At 29.7% G+C, this 2,229-nt stretch overlaps 1 protein-coding gene across 1 annotated transcript; it reads left to right on the top strand.

The window, feature by feature from the left end:
- The first annotated feature begins 396 nt into the window (after positions 1–396).
- LOC111026229 lies at positions 397–1,282 on the top strand. Its single transcript, XM_022304262.1, has 2 exons — positions 397–938; positions 1,008–1,282. Exons 1-2 carry the CDS (start codon positions 700–702, stop codon positions 1,171–1,173), a joined length of 405 nt encoding a protein of 134 aa, XP_022159954.1. The 5' UTR covers positions 397–699; the 3' UTR covers positions 1,174–1,282.
- Positions 1,283–2,229: the final 947 nt, after the last annotated feature.

Here is a 2,229-nt window from a genome sequence, read left to right as displayed (position 1 = left end):
TTTAAAAGATATAATTTAATTTAGTTCTATCAATACGTGGTGCTATTTATAAACTTTTATTTATTAACACGATTAGTCCCGATTATACCTACGATTGAGTGCTTTATAATTTTCAAAAAAAAGAGGGTAAGTGGATGTTGCTCTGCTGTACAGTAGATTACTATATAGAGCAGCGGTTCCCAATTTTTTTTTGCCACGGAACCCTAATCGATTATACATTTTTTTGCGGAACCCTAGTTTGAAAACATAAAATTATCACCTAGTAGTTTTATATTTTTATGTTTGATATGAAAAGAAAGAACAAATATAAATGAAAAACAATTATTTTATGTATTAAAAAACATTTACTGTACAAAGAAATACAATGTAACTAAGGCCCGTTCTTACAATGTCCGGTAAAGTGTCGGTTAGCGCTAACCGGAGGTTATACTGACATTTAACGGACAGTTGGTTCTTACATACGTCGGTTAAGCAAAAAGCCTCCGGTTACCGGATGTTTTACGGCCGGATTTTTAACCGGCCGAATTCGGCCGGTTATCCTCCGGTTATCAAAAATCTGTCGGTTTGTATTATCAATAATACTCTTTATCATCATTTGATTTTTGATTTTTGTTTAAAATTCGACGTTAGACTGTTGGAGTTTTCACGTAGTATAGTGTATACATTTTTGTTGTTTTTTGTTTGAATTAACAATTCATTATGAATAGAGTTCTTCATAACTACGGTTTAATTGACCAAGAAAGTGATTCTTCCGACTTTGAAAATGAAATGGTAGAATTTAACGTTGCAATTCGGAAAGAGAAAATTTTTAGAGAACGCAAAAATTACTTCGAGTTATTAGACGAAGTAGAGTTTCAGAAACGATTTCGTTTGAAGAAACAAACAGTAAAGATGATCCTGGAAGAATTAATTGATCATATAAAATATCCCACCAACAGGTAATTTGGCATACTATTATAATAAATTAAAGTAACAATTTGTAATAGTGTTAAAAACCAACTTTTCAGAAATAATGCCATTTCTCCAATGACGCAATTGTTATTAACATTGAGGTTTTTTGCAACGGGGAATTTTCTAATTACAGCCGGTGACTTTAGTGGTGTTAGCGTTGCAGCTGCTGGACAAATTGTAAAGCGAGTCAGTTATGCATTAGCTACAAAAAGTGATAAGTAAATAACTGTACCTATAATAATTAAATACCTAATACATTTTGTTGATTTACTGCATGTTACACGATGAATGTACAATATCGTTACTTAATATGAAATACAGTGAGATATATACTGAGGTACTGGGCTACAGAAAAATTCAAACTATACGATGGATGTAACTATTATTATTATTACTTTTTATTATGATAAAAAATTAAGTTACATCCATCGTGTACTTTGAATTTTTTATAAAAACGAAATTCAATGTTTTTGAAACAGTTTTTAGGTTTAACTATTTTTGAAAACCAAAAAGTCTGAACGAAGACGGTCAGACAGCAGCTATATACTACTAGTATATTTGATGATATTATTGTGATTAAAAGAATTTATATAATATAACCTATTTACGTCAGTGCCTTTCCCAGGTTTTGCGAGGCCCTGGGCATCATTAGAATTCAATGCCCTGGATTTACAATATTATATCGAAATTCATAGTTAGATTATAATAGTGGTTCTCAATTTTGTTATAGGTACTACCTAGTCAAGTACTCGAGTACCACCTGCCCATTACGAAAATGTCTTCGTACTTTACTTAATAAAAAAATGTGTACCTTATTTACATGTAAATGGTTGTTTAGGAATTATATACATTTTTATGAATACCAACGACATGTACGCCGTCTACATTTATAAAACCGTTAACCACCTAATATCAAATGACAAATACTATTTGATGTTTAAAATAATTACAATTTTTTTGCATACTACTTATGTGCTTTCCATGGTAAATTAATTATGTAAATTAATTATATCAAGTAACAATAATATAATAATAATATAATATGGCATGTTGCTATTTGCAAAAAAACATTGCAAAATCAATACATTCAATATAATATTATTAAATAGAACCTGCCTGTATCTTGGAAAATTGGAGAGGAGAAAAGAATTCAATAAGGTTTTCTTGATCTTTGATGATTTTTAAGAATTTTTTGATATTTATATTAATTATAATTTGTTATTGTAGATATATCCAAATGCCTAAAACAACTACAGAGATAATGGAGGTGAAAGTGAA

This window comes from Myzus persicae, unplaced genomic scaffold, assembly GCF_001856785.1.
Source record: "Myzus persicae strain clone G006 unplaced genomic scaffold, MPER_G0061.0, whole genome shotgun sequence".
Lineage (NCBI taxonomy): Eukaryota > Metazoa > Arthropoda > Insecta > Hemiptera > Aphididae > Myzus > Myzus persicae.
The sequence above is the reverse complement of the archived record's forward strand: the minus strand, read 5'-3'. Positions and strand labels throughout refer to the sequence as shown.